At 40.2% G+C, this 19251-nt stretch overlaps 1 protein-coding gene across 5 annotated transcripts in view; it reads right to left on the bottom strand.

The window, feature by feature from the left end:
* Positions 1-212: 212 nt before the first annotated feature.
* Positions 213-19251, bottom strand: part of TBC1D2B (TBC1 domain family member 2B) — a 28198-nt gene continuing 9159 nt past the window's right edge. For 4 of the 5 annotated variants that reach the window (XM_068204461.1, XM_068204465.1, XM_068204463.1 and 1 more), the window contains exons 3-13: positions 16246-16411; positions 12891-13048; positions 11690-11916; positions 9948-10340; positions 8513-8623; positions 7379-7572; positions 5949-6443; positions 4752-4869; positions 3874-4059; positions 3415-3536; positions 213-934 (exon numbers count right to left, since the gene is read on the bottom strand). In XM_068204461.1, the coding sequence (XP_068060562.1) occupies positions 739-934; positions 3415-3536; positions 3874-4059; positions 4752-4869; positions 5949-6443; positions 7379-7572; positions 8513-8623; positions 9948-10340; positions 11690-11916; positions 12891-13048; positions 16246-16411 (2366 nt within the window). In that variant the 3' untranslated portion in view covers positions 213-738. The remainder of the gene's footprint in view (positions 935-3414; positions 3537-3873; positions 4060-4751; positions 4870-5948; positions 6444-7378; positions 7573-8512; positions 8624-9947; positions 10341-11689; positions 11917-12890; positions 13049-16245; positions 16412-19251) is intronic. The other variant, XM_068204462.1, reaches the window with a different exon arrangement.

Genomic DNA, 19251 nt, shown 5'->3' with positions numbered 1-19251 from the left:
AAATAGTGAATACAAATAAAATTGATTAAAGAGTTTGATCTATGAAACTCCTTTCCATTTATAAGAATCTTTATCAACACAGCTGCCCTGAAAAGTAGAAATGGTGTTTGCTATCACTGTTTCAGTACACATTTGACAGCCAGTGACAGAAATAGGCCTTTACTTTAGAGTGTGTGTATATATATATATATATATATATATATATATTTTCAAGTGTTCTCTTTGGTGATCCATTGTGTGACACTTCAGGAAAAGACAAAGAAATGTTCATCCCATGCTTTTCTGGTTAGCGACCTCAAGAAAGGCTGGATGGAGCCAACCTGAATCCAAGAAATATGGATGTCCTCTCACATTGAGCCTGCACTATGAAAAACATGATTACATCAAAAAACCCCTAAACTTAGAATGGCACTGAATGTAACAGAGCATGGACTTTTCTTATTGTTTCACATCCAGGCATTAATGGTACACTGTGGGAAAACAACTGTCAATTCAGCTGATTGACTAAACTGAGACAGATATTAAGTGCTTTACAAATTATTCCAGGAACATAAATGTAAACAGAAGTGTTTGGCCTCCATACTAAGTGGTATTTCTGAAAGTGCTGGGATTTGGAAATCTGTCCTGCATATTTCCAAAAGCAACGAGTTTACATTCTGTTTGACAGGATTAATAAAGTGTTTTGGAGATTAACTCACTTTGGTCATGATCCCAAAGAACAGTTTATATTAAGCAGTCTCAGCTATCCTCCTCATCATCACTAATAAGGTCTCTTTTTTCTACGCAGGTCTCTCGCTCACGCAGGAAGTCCTCGCGAATGGCTTCCAGCTCCGTCAGCTCCAGGCGCACTTTCTCCAGGTGATAGGCCCTGCGGTTCCTGATCTGGCGTAAGGGAAAAGGGTTCAGGTCTCCAAAAGCAATAGCAGTCAGTTTCCTGCAAGATTACACAATGGTAGAAGACAATCATTCATATTTGGTGGGCTTTTAAACTTCATCCATATTGACTTTTATCATATGTCATATATCTGGTCTCTTTCACACTTGATAGGTCTCAGATGTTATCAATATTTCAAGAAATTTCTATAAAGCATTCAGGCTTAAGGTTATTTCAAGTGATAAAGTGTAATCAAATGCTCAAGAGTTCCCCAAGCCACCTGTAAACTCTGCTATAAAGATCACAGTCTTGAAATGCTGAGCAGAAGACATAAGCTTGGATCATCAGAGCTTCCTTGGCTATACTGAAGACTCGATACATCCAGTTACCCATACATATTGGATAGCTGCCTCCACAGAACGCACAGCAGCTCCTTCAATCCCAAACCACTCGGCTCTCCAGTTAACCTGACAATCAAGAGACCAGATAAAGATAGGGACAACACAGATGTGGACAAGGATAATACAGAACATGGACAAGTCAAAGTTTCCAGCACGGTGAGAATGCTCTGGGGGTTCTGCTGGCTGGAGTACAGAGATCTCTGGACCAGTGTCAAGCCAAACTTGTCAGGGCACAATGTGAAGCACCACAGAGGATCCAGCTCCCTTCCAGAGTCACACTGCATCATACCACCCTGCAGTCCCAGCAAAACCAGCAACTGGTCAGTCTAATCAGTCCAAAAAGACTGCATCCAACTACGTCATTATTGCTGATCTACACCCAAAACCATCTTTGTTTACTAAGGAAAAAAGAGGAACTGGAATATTTAATTTATTCTGAATTATCAGAAATAAGTATTAAGAAAACTTCTCTGGACAGTTTATTTAACTATAGGTTTGTATTTTTGAGTGATCAAGGAATGATTTCCTGCTATTTCTACACAGAAGATATTCCAGCAGCTTCTCTACCTGTGCACAAAATGCCATGGCTCTGCAGAAAAACCCAGCTATGACATCCTGTAACTAGAATATAATTATGCATGTGTCTGTAGAGACCTTGCTCTTACTACAGAGTTTGAACTTAGAAACTCTATGCAGAGTGATTTTAATCATTCAGAACACCGATGAATTCTATACAAATAAATATTTCTCAATTTTTCCTCTACAACAGGATCATTTTTTGTCCATATCAAGACTTCATTCTACATGCTTCTGCACTGCTCAAATGTTGATGATGTAAAACCTGTACAAACATGGCAGAATAAGAAACCAGGCAGTTTAAATCCTGTCTTGTCAGTCCTAGCAGGCAAATCCATATTCCCTAGGTGGCATTGCACTGCTCCCACTTTTAAAACCCCAAAAGGCAGAGAGTTACAGATCAGCACAGAGCATATTTGTATTGCAAATATCTTTGATGTACTGAATTCTGTCCTTCTGTCCTCATTTGAACTCCCTATTCCCCAATGATCCCTAATTAGTTCATTTTGTTAACACCAAATTCAGCAATTTTAGAAATCTTTACAATAGATTATTTCAGCACCAGAAAATGTAGACAGGAGAATCAAGACATCATTTCTACAAGTGGAAAAGGAATGGAAAGCCAAATCTTCACCTCTGATTAAATATCAAAATTTTGTTTGGATTAGGTAAGAACAAAAATATTTAATTTTTTCTCTCTGCATCAATCCCAGCAATCCCTTTCAAGCACAAGATTATTCAGCTTTAACTTCTCTCCAGTCAAAACTGAAACACTAGAAGTAAAAATAATAGAGCTCTTGCAGTAGGAGTCAAAGGATAAGCCTTAATTTATGTGGAGTTTATCACATTAAAAACATCTCAGATTTCATTATACAGTTTTTCTCTAAATTGAAAATTAGTGAGCTTCAAAAGATGTGCAAAGCATTTTCAGACAGTAAACCAATCCCAATATGACTTTTCTTTTTTAAGATTAACCTACTGCTCTACAGTCTTGTAACCAGGAAAAAAAACACTAGACCAAATCTAAAAACACTAGACCCTAATTTACAAACTGTAAGTCCTATGCAAGGACCGAAGACCAGAAAAGTATCTAATTTGTATTTAATCTCTGCTTCCAAGTATATCTTAAAACCAATTGGAACTATGTGGCAGGAGCCCGTGCATTAACCACACATAAGAGATTTAAGCTGTGGGGGACATGGCTCACATCTTTAATGCTTGAGCCAGGATATATTTTTATTTATCATAAAACATCTTAGTAAGAAGTTACATTTGCAATGCAGAGGGAAACTTCTCCTATGGTTGAAATTCTGACATGCTGCTACCATGACACTTAAACAAGGTAATCTCCTTCACAAACAAAAATTACTATTTAAGCCTGCATCACTTCTGATTTGTCTCTGCTATATAAAAGTGCTCATGACAAATCCTAGCAGTTGGTTGCATCTCTAGTTGCTTTACGTGAATTAGGATCTACATGAAAACAACACCAAAGCCACAAAACAGACGTCTCCCATGGCCCACTACAAGCCCTTCAGTGCCACCCTGGTGTGAGTTACCCACCTGGCATCAAGGATGGTGCGTGTGAAATAGCGAAGGTACTTGAAAATAGACATTGAATCTTGCAGCTTTAAGATTTCCTCTTCTTTGTATTTAAACAGTGCCAGGGCAAATCGGAATATTACCTGATAAAAATCCATGCAATATTTGGTACTTTGTAAGTACAGAATACACCGAGGCTCATGACCATCTTTATAAACCCCCAACAAGAGTTCCACAAGCACAGGCTGCACTTAAACCCTTTACTCACATCTCCCTTTATCTCCCTCCCCCAGCCTCTATTTCCAAAAGCTGGAAAATACTCTGAATGGTTATGCAAAGTTCCTCTCTTGTTTTTTTCCTACCAGTCATTTTAACTGACAGGAGTGTTGCAAAGCAACCTTCTTTTAGCCCCGCACTCAGTAACACCGCAGTACTTTGTTATCAGGTAGCAAAGAAACAAACTCAGCCCATTCAGCTCACCTTTGGTCCCTCATAGAGGAAGGAGTCCCAGATTTTGAAAAGGATGTCACTAACCACGCTGTCCACAAAAACCACAAGAAACCAGTTGAAAGTGATGAGAGTATAATCAACTTTATATTGTTCAAAATGAGCATGTAATCGTGGAAGCTTCTCGCTCAATAAATCCTTAAACACTCGCTGATCAACCTAAAGAGATGACAACTCGAGTGTTACTGTTCCAGTTTTCCAGCACATCATTCAGAGCAAGGCTGTTATCAATCTGTGAGTGCAAGTTTTTCCAGAGGTAACCAAGAAACCCAGGATTGTCTAGCTCACACTTCCAAGCTAGATCCACCCAAAGCACACACAGCTACCCCACTGCAGATTGCCCTTGTCTGCTTCTCAGCCCAGCCCCGGTCTCACTGGGCTCCTCACACACAGGTGGCGTGTTTCTAGTACTGGTCACCAGCACTGCATTGGTGCAGGAGCACAGGAGCAGAGAGAATGCTGGGCAAACACTTGGCCGGAGAAGGCAGCCTGGATCAGAGCATCACCTGGACGCAGGAATGCTACAGTGGCTACTGCCCACAGCACTGCAAATGCCATCGTCACCCTGCCCTCCCCCAGAGCCCCACACCACCATTCCCCCAAATGTGAGGAAAGGGACAATAACACAGCTCAGGGCTGTGAAGCTATCAATGAGAAGGGGGGTTAAGGACACTGAACAACTATCTCACTGTCAAGAGTCCTTGTCCAAACAAGGGTCCTGGTGCTTGGAACCCACCCCTGTCAACTCCACTCCCATCCCTTTCCAAAGAGGCCTGTCAGACAGTTGCAGAGGAAAGCTGTTGACTGGCTGCAGTTTACAGGACCAGGCTTCATCCCAGCAGAGCACATACCTGGGATCCCAGCAGTGTCTTAGTATAATAATCACGAGGCATGAAAACTTCCACTATTGTTACTAGACACCAAAAAGCATCTTCCTGTTCCAAGTACAGAAGTGCAATTGCTACCAACCTGAAAACAGGGTTTATTTAGAGGAGAAGATTATCAAAGATACAAACTATAGTAAGAACCATTACAGTAAAGTATTTTTTTCTGTTCAGCAGAGATAAATGTATTAACAGCAGAGCACTGAACAGCAAAACTTGATGAAGTTTAAGATAGGGCAAAGCCATGCCTTCACACCAAGTATTTGTATTCAGCTAAATAAGAAAACAGAAAAAGGCAAAAATTTGCCCTAAGAATTTCTTGAAGTGTTGGTGTTGCAAATTTTAAGAGCTCTCTAAGCAGAGTGTAGTTTAGAAAGGAGATGTTTAGTCTAAGGGTGTTAGGTGGAGGTTTCCACATTGCTACTACTGCTACCACCACGCCTACTTCATGATTCACTGCTTCTATTCTACTACTTCTTCAGTGCTCTTTCAAAAGACAAAGCTGCTCTAAGTTCAAAAGCCTATGCTAGTACATAAAATAGTGCACAAGTGGAGATCTATAGTATTACATCGTGGGGATGAGACAGGGTGTTAGACCAACACACCTGCTTCAAGTAGCACCTTCTTTTACTACAGATCTCCAAGTAGCACAGCTATTCTGGCAAAGGCCAACTGCAACGAATCAGAATTTTTCTTAGCATTGCAACACAAGAATCCCCTTTAAATTCTGCAATTCTGATTGAAGACATCAGTGGAAAATTATGAAATTTGTTGCCTTAACAATACGAAAAAAAATTTTCAAGCATTTTTTTTTCTGTTTGCTTTAAAAGAAGAAAAAACCTAACAAATTCTTGCACAAAAAAGCAACACAATCCCCTACAACTGACATGAAGTCATGTAAAACTACATTTAAGTAGCTCATTTCTTAAGAGTTAATTCCAATTCCAGTTTTGATGCCAACTTGATTTTACAAAATTATTATCCAGGTCAACTGCTTTTTTCATTGGTTTAAAAAATGTGATAGTTATTTGTTTATTATAAATTATGAGCATACAACTCATAAGGCAAACTGTTCTTCGAAACCATGTTGCTGTATATGGGATTTGAAAAGGCTCACTAGGTGTTTTACTGCATAGTTATTAACCAAGATAAGCAAAATCTTACCTGTTGAGCCCTTGGCAATATCCTATATCAGGATTTCTCCAGGAAAATGCCAGCAGCACGTTTCGCAGCTTCTGGATCCCTTCAGACGTTGGGGAGGAGTAATGTTTGTTGTTTGGCAAAGTCCTCAAGAGATCCAACTCAATCTGTTTAGATGCGGGATTTGGTTTTTCCAGAGCTTTTTGAAGCAAGATTTGGAAGTAGCCAGGTACTGCGCTGTCCTTGAACTTTTTAACATGGAGATTGACACACCATTTCCACATCTTGGAACGGTGTTCATGGGGAATTCCAGACCGAATAAGGTTCTTCAGTTCCACACAGCGCATCATCTCTCTATTCATTGTGCTTGCAAGATAGTTTTCCCATTTCACTCCTGTAGAGATCTCTCGATTTTCACTGAGTGAAAGTGATCTCAAGTCCAAAGCTCGTGATTTTGCTACTAGTTTCTCCTCATCATCATCCTCTGGGATAGTCTGAAAACCATATATATCATATTCACTGTAATGGGGAGGAAGAAAAAAGGTTTTAAAAATATGTTCAGTAGCCCTGAAGCTCTCAAGTTCCCACCATAAAGTTACTTGAAAGCCACTCTCCACAGCGCTCAATTCTTCTTATAAACATTTTTTCTGAAGTATATTCTTTATTTAACAATTACTTGTACAATTCCATATAAAAAAGACTTGGTGCCCATGTTCCTGTATATATTACTACACAAATTAAGCAATTTATTTAACAACATGGTCGAGTTGGAATGCACCCATCTCCTCAGCAGCTCAGGGCAATACCTTTGTCTAAGTTCGATATTGTATCTCAATCAATGAATAAATGTGTCAGTGAAACTTCCCAGTGTGACCATTTCCAAGACACTGCCAACAGAGATCGTCACTGCTGGGGCCAAAGCCCCCCGACAGCCCCCGCTCAGCTCCTGCACACCTCACACTCACAGCCAGGCCAGGTTTCCTCACAGCTTCCACCCCAGGCCTCCCTCAGCAGAGTCTCAGGCTCTTTATTCGAGGCACACAGACACAGCCACAGCCTGGGCTGTGCCACGGTGCCACAAAGCGCCCTCAACAAAGGAATCCCGGGGCTTTTAGCCCCTCACCATCCAAGTCTTCACAGCCCTCCTCCTCCTGACTTCTCGCTGTGTCTCCCAGTGTTTCTCGTCTGGCTGGTGCCACCAGGCCTCGTGGCCCCTCATCTTCCAGACTGGACCACCCAGAGCTCAATCTGCATTTCCACCTGCACCAGATGTCTTCCCCAAGACAAGGTTTTCATACAGCTAAAAGGATTTCATGACCATTCCCTCATTAATGAGGGGAAATACAATAAATAACCCAAACCTGCAAATACATTCTCACCGTCTGTTTTCCAGTGTTATAGTAGAGCCCACTGGCCAAGACATACATACATTTAATTTAATAGGACCAAACTACCTGACCAGGTGGGGTTTGAAAAATGCTTGTTCAGGTTGTTCACTAGGTTCTGCTTTCAAGGCATCTTCCAGTAACTGTGTGATAACCTCACGGGCAGGACTTTGATCCTCAGAACACACAGGAGTTTTCATTTCTTGAAGCAAGATCAGGTATTTACTTTCAATCTGGCAGAGTTTGGCTTCTAAGCTGGTATACTGCAGAAAACAATACGTGATACAAATCTTCAGACACTTACTTTGTACCACACTTTTAAAACCTGGCTCAATGCTATTCTCTTGGTTTATGCCGCTTAGAAACATCTAAGTCAAGAACAGTCAGCTTAACTTTCCCATTTTTGTAACACCGGGAAACATAAAGCAGCATAGTAGACCAGATGTTTTCCACCACATGTATTTTTGCATATGGAAATTCTGAGCAAACCTTAATTGTCACCACATTGTACGAAATACCTTAAAAGAACAAAATGGTTGCATTGTAGCAGCTTTAGTCTGTGCATGTTTGAAAAAGGACAACTTAAGTGGCATACGAGTTAGGTAACAGCAGTAAGAATTGTAAGCACACACCTCTGTGCCAAGAATACAACATTTAAGCCTGGCCGCTGAGTGCATGGCTTCCAAACAACTAAAAGCAAAGCCTACCGAACCAGCCACAGGTATCTAACCTTAGTTACAGATGAGTGCATTTTCCCTAACCCCAAGCACTGGAAACCTTTATTATTTACCTGCAACATCTCCACACTCAAATTCATCCAACCAGAAATGACATTCACCACACCATAGTCATCCTTTGTGCTCAGGAGAAAGCTCGATAGTGACCTACCAAATCCTTACACATCCTGTCACTGACCTTTAAAAAAATTCATTACAGTCTTAATTCTGGGAAACAATGTTTTCAGACATGTACATGCCTTTGTTCTTAAGTTATCAAAATCTTCCACCGGGTCACACAATTTATTTAAAAGCAAGTACTTCTTTCAAGAATCCATTCAGAAAGATTGGTCTGTAAGGACTGAGAGAGGGCATTTTTTTTTAAGCTATCATATTTATTACATTTAAATGGTTCCATTTCCTGGGTAGATTTACAGATAAAGTACGGAAAACTGCTTTAGACATTGCCAAGTGAGAATATGCTGACCTTTGCCTGCCATTCTCTCTCTCTTGCTTCTGCATTTCTTCGTAGAGTAGAAAGTTCCAAAATCTCCTTATTTAAAAATTTATTCTGTGTCTTATAACCCTGAAGATTGTCCTGTTGATAAAAAACAAACAAAAAAAAAAAAAAAAAAAAAAAACTGAAGTGTATTATGCGTGTCAGATAAAGACCACCTTAGAGCATAAAAACAGCAGCTACTAATAGGATTTTAATTAAAAATATCAGGCTCAAACCAAATATTAATTTTGGACTTCATGTAAATGAAACACACATGCCAAATATGAGCGCAGGGTGGTGCTGTGCCTCACCTGCATCGCTCCCAGTGCTCCACTGCCTGCAGAAGGCAGCTGGCTCCTGGCAGAGGACAGGCAGGGAGAACAGGCACATGCAGGCTGAGCCCATCCCAGAGGCCACAGCAACACCAAAAAGGGGGGGTTGAATGCCCCGTGGGTTTTCACCACCCTCACCAGCCCTCATTAGAAGTACAAGTTTCATGTCTGCCTCCATACAGAAAGATAAATCTAACAATGCTAACAATGACCTTCCCTGCCTAATCCACTCAGATCCTGGCTACAAACACTGGCTCTGAAAGCTGAGCCTGTGGGATGAGGCTGGTACCCTCCCAGCAGCCACAGGACTCTCACACTCCCCAGCACCCACGAGCACCTACTCCCCAGCATGTCTGCTTTCTACCAAGACCACTGACTTCTAGTTTCAACTTCATTTATCAAAACTTACCAGGCTCGTATATAAGAAAGAAAATTGTGCATGTTTAAACATATTTTAAGCAACTTATTTAGATTCCAAATTCTTTGGAATGTTTATCAATTTGAAATACAACATTTACCCAAAGGCAAGAAAGCCTGTTTAGAGAAAAGTGGATAACTTCAGTAATTCCATTAAGAACCTGTGACACATTCAGAGAGGTATGTTACAGAATAAAAATAAAGCATTAGTAGGAGTTAGCAGCTTTAGTAAAACAGGTTCTTATCCTCCTCCCTCTTTTTTTGTCTCCTCAGAGCTTCCCTTTGCTTTTCCACATGCTCTTTGTTGCCTCACTTTTGATATTTAAAATAAAAAAAAACAAAGCAAGCTTTCTATTTGTTTTCTCCATGCTTATATTTTCCTCTTACCCTTAATCCTTCCTGCTCCTTTGATTATTTTTTACATCTCTTCTGCTCCACACCAATGAATAATTTCCTGAAAGTATAGCCCTGCACTAGAGATGGCCCAAAGGAAGGAAATTCTGGTCAGATTGTCACATAACAGCTCAAAGTGGAGGTTCCAAGCTGAGAAAGCCTCTGCTGATGGGTGTCCTGGGGAACGGCTGTAGTGATCTCAAATAGTACAGCAGACTAAAAAGTACTTTTACAGAGAGAAGAGATTCCCCTATGCATCAAGACAGAGACAGTGCTCTTACTTTTAGTCTGTCCAGTTCCTGTAGTTCCTTATTGGTACAGGTGGGCGTGGGGGAATTTATCGCTCCACTTTGAGAGGTTGTGCTGTCCTCACATTCGCTGAGTTGGCGAGAGAGTTTCATGATGACTTCGTCTTTAGCTTGAATAGTTTCCATCAACATTCCCAGCCGTTCATTGAGTTCTCCAACTTTACACTTCAGATTCTTGACTTCCTGCTGGAGACTATCTTTTTCCAGATTTAACTTTTCAAGTTGATTGTTGAGGCCTAAAATCTGGTCATCTTTTTGGTGCAAGAGCTCTAATGTATCTTTGGGAACCCCCTCACAAAGGTGGCTTGCAAAGTATTTATCATATTGGGAAGATCGGACTGTTTGCTGCAGAAGTCGAACAAGTTCCTGAAAATTAAAAAACAACAGCAAAATAACTCGATGAAATTTTATGTTTCTAAATTTTATAGCTTAAGAAATGTAATGTCAAGCAAAATAAAGTTCCTGCAATGGCTTAAGACCTCATGCTGGTGTTTCAAAGAGAAACGGAAATGCTTTACAACATGATTTCTAGCAGGCTAACGCCTTCCAATGACTGGCCTACATAGATGGCTTCAGTGTCCCTTCACTGAGCTAAGGATCCTGCCTGAAATGGCTACAGCAGGTTAAAGAAAAGGAGTGGACAGCTGAGGCCCACTTGGAAGCTGAAAAAAGCCTTACTTGCAAGCAAGGCATCCTGTTGTAGGGTGAACAGGAAGAGGCTTAAGCCCAAAAAGTTAACAGGAAATCATTACAGAATGGAAAAAGTAAAGGTAACTAAGAGCTCTCTTCTCTAGCGGATGTGGAGAAAATAAAAGGAAGCAAAAAACAAACGCTGTTTTGTCAAAAAGAAAGTCTATGAAAGGCTATTTAGAAAATCTTGCCACAGAAATGAGCACCTAAGACACCATTTTTGTTCTTATAAAAACAGAAGCAGCTGTGAATGTAGTGTTGCACTAGACCGATGAGATTTCCCACAGCAGCAGGCTCAGAAGCTCAAATGTACTTGTAGGAAAGATAATGCCTAAAATGAGTATAAATATGGGTCTCAGACTCCTTTGTTGGTTTCCCTTTGATCACCTCACACAAAGGAAAATGCAAATAGCAGAAGTAGCAGGTCTACACAAGATTGAAAACATTTTTCTTCTTTAAATGAATATAAGTTCTTTTAGATGAAACCAAGGTACTGAATAAATCGGAGTTATGAGGGCACACAAGCATGACCACCATGTGAGTGCAGACTATATAGACACGTTATGATTAGGCCTATCTTACAAAACCTCTCCTGAGGAGAGAAAGAAGCCAGGTCGATTTCCCACCCCCTGCACTAGCACTGAAAGTACCAAAAGACAAAGAAAGAGAATCTGAAAGGAGAAGTTCCCAAGATATTTTACATATATACAGAAAAAGAAGCTATGACTATCAGCCAGGATTCTGGCAGACACCGAACAAGTTAACTTCAGAGAACAAGGAAGACAGATAAACCAATTCAATGAGCAGCGTGCAAATGGAAGTTTTATTCAGGACTCTTATCTTCAACAGATGTAATAGATGGTCCTTCTTGTTTTAAGACTTTTTGTACACAAAGGTTTGTTTAGAACCATCACTTCATAACAACCAACCAGGTCTTAACACAGTGAGATGGCCAGAAAGGTTAAACTCACAATCACCGGCCAGACCCATTTGCTTCTGTGCACTTTGCCTGAAGGTTTAATTACCTTTTGGCTCATAAGATCTTTCTTTAGCTTCTCCAACTCTTCCTGCTGGCTTTGATACTTCAGTTGCAGCTCAGAGACCAGTCTGTTCCCATTGCCAGAACACCACTCTGTTGGGGAAGAGTCGCTGCTGTTGCGGTTTTTGCTTGATCCGATCATGTCTTTCAACGGGCGCCTTGCTTTGTATGGAATGCGGCCAAAATCAAATGGAAAAGCTGAACTAGTCAGTCCTGCATAAAACAATTTCTTCTAGTTCAGTTCACTTAGTAAAAAGGCATTTCAAAGCATTCAGATTTCCTTAAAAAATATACTCATTAACATTAGACTTTGAGCAGCTTTCAAACCACTCAATACAATAGTGTTAAACATGCCTCAATTTCCAAGTTGCTTCCTTTGGTGGGGAAAAAAAATGCTCAAAAATCTTCTCCCCTCACAGATAAAAGACATGGCTCATAAATTAACACTTTTCATATAAGACATGAAGAGAATTTTGCAATTCATTACAGAAAATAGAAGGTATGTGTAACTATGGCAAAGTAAACTTTGCTTCAAATAATCAAAGCAAAACCATCTCTGATATCACAGCCTACTGCTCCTGTAAGAGGATTCAATGTAAGGTTTCACCTCCACATACAGGATATTTCCTAACAGATTAAATCACCTGGATGTCACCTAAGGTGCTCTTAAAAAGGTGTAAAAACATCTTGACAAGGTTATTCCAGACACTGGTCGAATCTGAGAACCAGTGAGAACCAGAGAACCACACAGATGAGCTGCTGCCTCATGCCCATCCCTGCTTCTGCCCCATTTCGGAAGCAAGTCAAGGTAACAGGTACACACAGAGTCTAAAGGCAATTCTGCTTCTGAGGGTGACTCTGTGACACTCAAGTGAGTAATTACAGATATCAGCATTTCCTTCACCTTGTTACTTTGCAACTCCTGTGACAAAACAAACCAGTAGCATGCTCAGGAAATCCAACCAGTGGATTACAAGGTTTTGTCTTGATTCTCTTGTATTTGAACGGCAGAGGACCCCAAACACATCCTAAGAAATTGATTTTTTTAAAACTTAGTTTACAGAGCTCTGGATGTGGTTTGTGAAGAAAAAGATAAACTTCCACTTATCTCCTAGAGACAGACATAACAAGATACTCTATGCTAAACAAGGTAAGGCATATGATCCCCTTCCTTCCTCCACTTCTACCTTTACTTCCTTCTGCCAGGTGTTTCCTTTTTTCTTCCAGAGCCATTGAGTCCTCCAAGTCTTTTGGGGTTGGATCCAGCAGTTCCCACTCCTCAGTGGTATAAAATATACTTCTGCGATTTTCGTTACTTCCTTTTCTTAAGGAGGACATGGAATTTCTGTGAAAAAGGCAGCAGGAAAAAGTGACAAATATTTCTCTATTCTGCATTATTTTTATAAGGGGCTTTTCACAGTTCAAGCAGTGCAAACTAAAAATAAACTAAAAACACAGAAAAAACCAATAACAAATAAAAGCTCAAAGAAAATAAAATATACGCTAACAAATAGCACTTGGAATCAACAGCCAAATTCCAGGAACAGAAAAATTACTTTACTTTAATGCCATGGTCTTTTGCACACCCTGTTTTAGCTTTGTTTTTGCAGCAGGCAAGTAGAAAACAAACTTAGGATTTACAAGCAGCATCTCTTTATTGATCAGTTGTAATTCAGAATTTTAGGGTAACTGCCAAGCATTAAACTGAGCAGCATACATCCCCATGTATGTTATAGCTCCATACTGGGGATCAATGGAAAACTTGGGATCATCCAAGAGACCTGCTGCAGCTGAAATGCTGATGACAAGACTCCTTTGCATTTTTTTTTCCTACAGTGGAACATGGCCAACTATCTGCAAGAACATTTCAGGGGCAGCCTCTGAATTCCAGCCAGATAATTCTATAGGAGAACAATACATTTCCCAGCAGGATGAGATTACCTGACCCAGCTCCCCCACAACCATCGCGCACTCAAATGCCCACTCTTACATCTATGAGTACTAACTTAACTCAGTATTGAAAGGCCTTTGTTCAACTACATAAGGACATTCTAAATCAACCCATATGAACCAGTTTAATATTTCAGGCATAAATTTGGAAATATATTTAGTATCTCAGCATTTTCCACAGCCTGTGCAAGCTCACGAAGATGCTTTCACTCAATCATCCAAATTCTCTCTTCAAACCTTAAGCAGAAAATAACCCATATTACACATTCAAGATCACTTGATGATCCAAGCCAGTCTTTCAGCTTCACAAGAGATTTAACATCTTATCAACATGAACTCTAAGCCAATCATTAAGCAGTGCAAAACTTTTAGATTCTGATGAACTGATAAATATTTACAATTTAAAAAAAAAATCCTAATTTTTATTAATAAAAACTATTTCAAACAAACAATTCACAAGCTTAGCAAAGACTCATTTATGTTACAGATTTCATTTTCTTCCAGAAATAATCGTAATTCTTGCTGGGGGCAAGAAGCCTAATTTCTTTGTTCAGACATTCCACACAAATTAAGTAGATCAAATTGGGTGATGATGGATTGGACACCCAATATCAGTGAGTGTCTCAGGAAGTGCCCCTGGCATCTCTACACCTCCTCTCCAAATGGTGGCTGATCTCTTATCAGGCAACTCCAAACTCCACATTCTCTCTTCTGTTCTCTGTGCCTGTTCTGCACTCCCTCAGCCTCAACATTTGAAGGCCCGAGCACCACCTTCTAAAGCTTGAAAAAACCACAAACAAGTCAAGCGACTTCCAGAAAAGCTTCTTTAAAGAACTGCTGTTAGGCCCATGAAAAATCATAGCTGATGCTGAGTTTTGTAAAGCTTTTGCACAGGTTTGTTCAGGGCACTCAAGCAGCAGTCCTTCATTGCTTTCTATTAGAGTAAAATAAGATGAAAGATTAAATAGATAAATTTGAAAACAGCATTTATTTCCCTAAGTACAATAGGACAACCTATGCAAAAGCCAATCATTTGATCTAATGAGTCTCTAATATTTGGGCTTTAAGCCTTGTTTTCATGGTTATGTAACTGGAGGTTACGGTAATTCAGTATGCTTCCAAATCTATATTCTGCATAAAGAAGTAGGTGAGAGCATGAAAATGAAAAAAGAAAAAAAAAATATCAAGCCTAAATATCTGTATATATCAAATAGTATTTGAAAGTGTATTTTTAAAAGTAGAGGAGTGCATTTCAACTTTAATTACTGTAAATATATACACTGCTTAACTCCAAGATATATTTTTCTTTTTCCCTCCTCTTTATTACATCACAACTGCTACCTAGGATGCAAATACAGCTACTATAGGAGTATCTTCTCTGTCAGACACACTAAATGTGCGTAAATGTGTTCAGGAGGAAGGACAAAGGCTTTTACTGAGACATCTACACACCTTAATACAAATTAATAAGTATAAAACAACAATGTGCTCCCAGCAAGAGAGGAAACTCTCTGCAGTTTCAGATACATTTTGATCCATCCTCTAACACTGGGGCTGTAACTAATCACAATCCAGTAAGACACTGGACAGGGCACACATATTCCAAAGGCTGTCAGATCTTCCCCCTGTCCCAAATGGCACAGAACTGCTGGAGAAGGGAGGAAAACAACCAACCACAACACTAGGGAAAAAACCCCAAACCCACAGCCAGAAAAAGAGTCAAAATCAACACCATCTGGTAACCTCTCAGATCTCTGCACTAAACCAGAAAGCTTTAAAAGGGATCTGTTTAACTTCGCACTGCTGATGAAAATGAACATTTTCCTCCCAGCTCAAGAAGGACATAATCTGGTTAACCAAAGCTACAGCTCTGCTTTGTGAGCTGCTTTACATTAGCAAAGCAGATGTAACATGCTTTAAGCAGAAGATCCATCTATGTGGGCAAAGCAAACCACAAAATTCTTTAGGAAGAAGCCCAACAGAGAGCCGAAAAACAATGGGACTGCTTTCCTTAAAGCAATTAATACTAAAGAGTAAATTCATTATGAGGGAGGGGTTTCAATGTTGTTCAGAAGGGGTCTGCCACATTTTTGCTCAGGAATTTGAACTACATCCACTTCAATCTGTGTCCTGTGTTTTCATTTATTTTAAGAAGAAAACAAAAAATAAGGATTTATATTGGTTTGATTTTCATCACTAAAAATAGTTCCTATGCACTGAGTACTATGACTACTACAATGCTGGGAACTGACAGCTCCATGAAAAAGCAGAAGTGGCTGAGAATACAACTCAGCCTCAGCAACCACTGGGGTTCAGAGAGCAAAGCCATCACTGCAAGCGCTGTACAAGACTTGTACGAGACTGAGTCTCCCTTTCAGATATCAGTGATGTGACACAATAATGTTCTCTCAAACCTTCAAACAGTAGATAAGGAAACTGTTTACTTGGAGAGATACAATACAACAAACAAATCGACCCCATCACCTCCCATCATTCTAAGAAGCTCCACTGACCACATACTGATGTAGGAAATAATCTTGGTCAGGAACTACCAATCTCATGGTAACTCTTTCTCCCAGGTTCACAACTTACTTGATCTCAGTACTCCATTGTTTAAGTGAGAAATTGATGGCACTTGCTTGGACTGGTGCAGGCTGGGAAGCTGCTTGTTCCCCCACCAGGTCTGTAGGAGAAGTCTCTACAGCTAGAATATTTCTAGCTCTCTCTGCTGAAGCATTTTGACTTAGGATGCTCAAATCTATATTAAAAGAAAAAAAAAAAGAGGAGAAAGAAAAAAAATAAATATAACCTTCAATAAGTAAAATAATATTGGCTATGTAAAATCATAGACTGCCAAGTCTGCTAGTGACATTGTTCAGGGCTTACTTTAAATTGCAACATGACTTTATAAAACATTCAGTTCAAATGAACATTATAAATAGCAAACTTCTCAGTGAGATGTCACTGCAGCCACATACTTCTGATAGCAGACAGGACCTGTGGGATGCGTACAAAGCATCATTTCACGAGTGATCAACAAAATAGCCAATCAGAACTAAGTCCAGAACAGTGTCACAAAAACCCAGCTTTCAGGGTGTGCTTCATCCTGTAAGCTATTCATCTAAAAGTGACACTGCTGCAGCAAGTCAGGGACCTTCACAGACCTGAGGCAGTGCTGTGCCAGGCCAGGCCGGGCACTGCCAGAGCCAAGAACGCTGGCACAGCTCTGCAGGACATCAGACACCTCCTGCACCAGTGAGGATTCCTGAATGCACCTCCGCCTCAAGCCACCCCAGCCAAATCTCTTGTGCACTGGAGCAAGTGGGGGCCCATGGCCAGGCCATGCAGAGCTGCAGCACAGTCCTGCACACCCCAGCAAACCCCACGGGCTCCCAACAGCTCCAGGAACTGGCCCAGCCCTGAGCCACAGCTCACAACAGCCAGAGGAGCCAGGCTGACCCAACTAGAACACCCAGGCTCCAACACACCACCCTGGCAAACAAAGACTGCACAACCTGCACTGCCTGTGCTACCTCAGTGTTTCTATTAGTCTGGAGAGCTGCTTTCTCCCTCCAGGAGGCAGAGGGAGTAAAAAATCCAGAATACAGAATATACTGTGAATAGCAAAAAGCATTAGAGAGAAGCATAAAACAGTTTACAGCCTTCTATAAACCCTCTGAAAAGGCAAGTTCAACAAACCCAAATGTAATTTTCAGATTATTCTTGATATAATTCATAAAATACTGAAGTGGATTAAAGATTTTTTGACAACACTCTCAGACTTGATTCAACATTTATATTAGAAAGTAACAGATTGGATGGGCTCTGACTTAAACCCTAGGAAGTTATGATGCCCTCTTTTATCACTGCTGAGTCTTTCAGCCTTAGTTCTGACAATTGCTTGGCACCCGCAGCGAGACCATCTTTAAGCAAACCACACCCTCCAATTACTCAGCAGAGGGTTACTTGTATCAAGTATCAAAGATCAGAAGTAGAAAGAACATTCTGTGATGACGAATATGAAATATTAAAGATCTCTGCCACTAGGAATCTCTAAAACCCTTGAAAATGGTATCTGACACAGAAATGTATCATGTCATGTTTCAAATACAGGTACAAGTTACACTGCCTTGATTTTTATGAACAGATACTTCAGAGCCTTATCAGCCAAAGGGAATTCCAAGTTCTTTTGCACTGTGGCTGTTTGAACTGAGCACAGTTCAGCTAAAATAACTTTGATAAAACTAAACATGAGATTATATTTACTGTCTAATGAAGAGGAAAGATAATAAGTAGATTTTAACTACAAAATAATAATTAAAAACAAAACCAAACTCCAACCACCCCCCCCCCCCCAAAAAAAGCCCCAAACATCCCAAAGGGGAAAAAAAAAATTCAATCCACAGCACACAGACCAGAAACTTATGGGTACTCAAAGCCAGGGTGGAACACTAACATTCTGCCTTTACACTTACAGCTTGTTTCATCTTCTACCTGTTTAATTCTGCAAAGCCCTTTTAGAGGACAGGTAAAGGAATTGCTTAAGAGCTTAATTCCCAACAAATGCATTTCCCCTCCCAGACATGCCAATTGTCTGAGTGTGGCACCCTGAGGCTGCTCACTGGCCATCATCCCCTGCCCATACCAGCCAGAAGCTTTGTCAGAGGCACGGACTGCACAGCACACAAAGCACAACTAATGATAGTGGCTGCTCATGCAACCTCCAAATAAAAAAAAAGAATCTTGTTTTGGAACTTATTTCAAAACACAACAATTTTATAAATGCATGGCATTGCACGATTTATTATGCAAATTAAGAACTGAAATTATAGAAACTACATTAACATTCAATTGATTTCAAGAAAAAAATAATAATCCCACATAGCATAAAGAATAAATAATTTATTTGACTTCCACGGTAGTAAGGCACCTCCACAACAAATGAATGTGTAATTATTGTTCATATTCAATTTCCCACATCCCACTCTAAAAAATACTTTGAAGTATTTTTCACTACATTGAATGTTCTTAAAAACCTTTCACAGCTGATCCACAAAGCAGTATCTAGCTCCATGTATGCCCCAGTTAGTCTAGATTTCTGAACTGGGAGTGGAGATGACAGGGGAGGACAGACAGGCAAGGTTGCAGCAAGCAGTTCTGGGTTTGGACTGAAGACAGACTACTCTGCCATTTAAAACATTAGTGATAGCATCTGTACTCAAGCACTAGCAAAATAAACCAATTTCTATACTCCAGTATAAAGCACAACCACTGCATGCACATTCAATTCTTCAAGAAAAAGAAAAGAAAGCCACAAGACACATATCTTAGTCATCAACATGAAACCAGAGCCTTACAGAATCCCATAACTCTAGAAGAAACTCCTGGAGTACTTGATTAAGAAGGAACAAGCATCAATCATTCTGGCTTTCCTCCAAAAGGAATCCCTACTTAAATAATTCAGTTGATGATAAGAGTTATCACTGTGATTTGTCCTAGAAAATGAGATACTCTACGTGCAGCTCCAAATTCTACATAATGCAGTTTAACTGCAGGCTGCCCATGAAAGGGATGGGTCTACTCAGCCCATGCATGTTA

This window comes from Anomalospiza imberbis, chromosome 13, assembly GCF_031753505.1.
Source record: "Anomalospiza imberbis isolate Cuckoo-Finch-1a 21T00152 chromosome 13, ASM3175350v1, whole genome shotgun sequence".
NCBI lineage: Eukaryota > Metazoa > Chordata > Aves > Passeriformes > Viduidae > Anomalospiza > Anomalospiza imberbis.
This window is presented reverse-complemented; position numbering and strand designations above follow the sequence as displayed.